Here is a 1,160-nt window from a genome sequence, read left to right on the forward strand (position 1 = left end):
CACCCCCAATCCATTCACCCCCACCCGCCTCCCCCTATTTCCTGTAGGCCCTCCTGTTTCTCTCGAACCCCACCCCAAAATTACTGTTCAGGGTACCTCCTTCTCAAGCTTCCCCACCCACCATGTGAACACCCCTTGGATTTTCCACCCCCCCCACGCTTTCTCAGCACCCCCATATTCCATCGAAGAGCTTCCTTCCATGGTCCCTTTGAACATTGCCTTCTTCCCCACCCCCACCTTCCCCTGTATCCCCCAGCCAGACACCTCCCTGATGCCACCCCATTGGCTCCCCTTGTACGAGGTCCCTGCAGCCCCACAGACAGCTGGGCACTAACTTTAGTCCTTGGCATCCGTGCGCCAACTCCGGTTACACTCGGGCAGCTGTGGGCACAGGGGCCCTGTCTGCTCTTTCAGATGCGGCCCAGTTTCAGGAGGACCCAGCGTCATCGGTGTCCCTGCCCCTGGCACCTAGCATCCATGGCCGCCCACCCTCTCACCCATAGCCCCTGGCCAAGTGGTGCCACCTCCACCCCAGAGATGCTGCCAAGATGCCTGAGAGCGCCTGGAAGTTTGTCTTCTACCTGGGCGCCTGGAGCTACAGCGCCTACCTGCTCCTTGGCACCGACTACCCCTTCTTCCATGACCCACCCTCAGTCTTCTACGGTAGGCGACCTGCTGGGTGAGGCTGGTCTGGAGGAGCCCCGCTTTTATTGTCCCAGGTGGGGGGTGGGAGCAGCACATTGATGGAGGGGGTAAGAAGAGAGGTGACCAAGGTCACGTTGCATTTTAATTGGGGGGCGATTAAGGGAGGGCAGGGTACGAGGAGGGAGGGGGGCTAAGGCTGCATCGCCATGTCCGTGACAGGGGCTTACAGGCTTCTTATTCTTCCAAGAAAGCCCGACGGTGGGTCAGGAATGCCCAGGGCTGGTATTTCAAGGTGGCATAGCCCTGCCATGTGTTTGAATGGCCTTGAGGCCCAGATGGCTCTTTGGATTGGGATGGGTGGAGAACCTGCCCCGTGGGGTGGTCCCAGGCCAGCTCAGTTCTGTGTGACACTGCATCCCAGGCCTCTGGAGGGGTGGCATGCGGTTGTCCCTCAGTTTCCCTTTGTATGGATAAACCACGGCAGAGCCCTCCTAGTCCCTGGTACAGAGCTGCCT

At 59.7% G+C, this 1,160-nt stretch overlaps 1 protein-coding gene across 1 annotated transcript in view; it reads left to right on the forward strand.

The window, feature by feature from the left end:
• Window positions 1–508: 508 nt before the first annotated feature.
• CERS1 (ceramide synthase 1) overlaps window positions 509–1,160 on the forward strand; it is a gene marked incomplete at its 3' end in the record, with an annotated part of 14,036 nt that continues 13,384 nt past the window's right edge. The window contains exon 1 of the mRNA XM_004705520.2: window positions 509–663. Within this exon, the coding sequence (XP_004705577.1) occupies window positions 549–663 (115 nt within the window). The remainder of the gene's footprint in view (window positions 664–1,160) is intronic.

Source organism: Echinops telfairi, unplaced genomic scaffold, assembly GCF_000313985.2.
Source record: "Echinops telfairi isolate 266 unplaced genomic scaffold, ASM31398v2 ScPeMD7_7457;HRSCAF=8495, whole genome shotgun sequence".
NCBI classification, from domain to species: domain Eukaryota; kingdom Metazoa; phylum Chordata; class Mammalia; order Afrosoricida; family Tenrecidae; genus Echinops; species Echinops telfairi.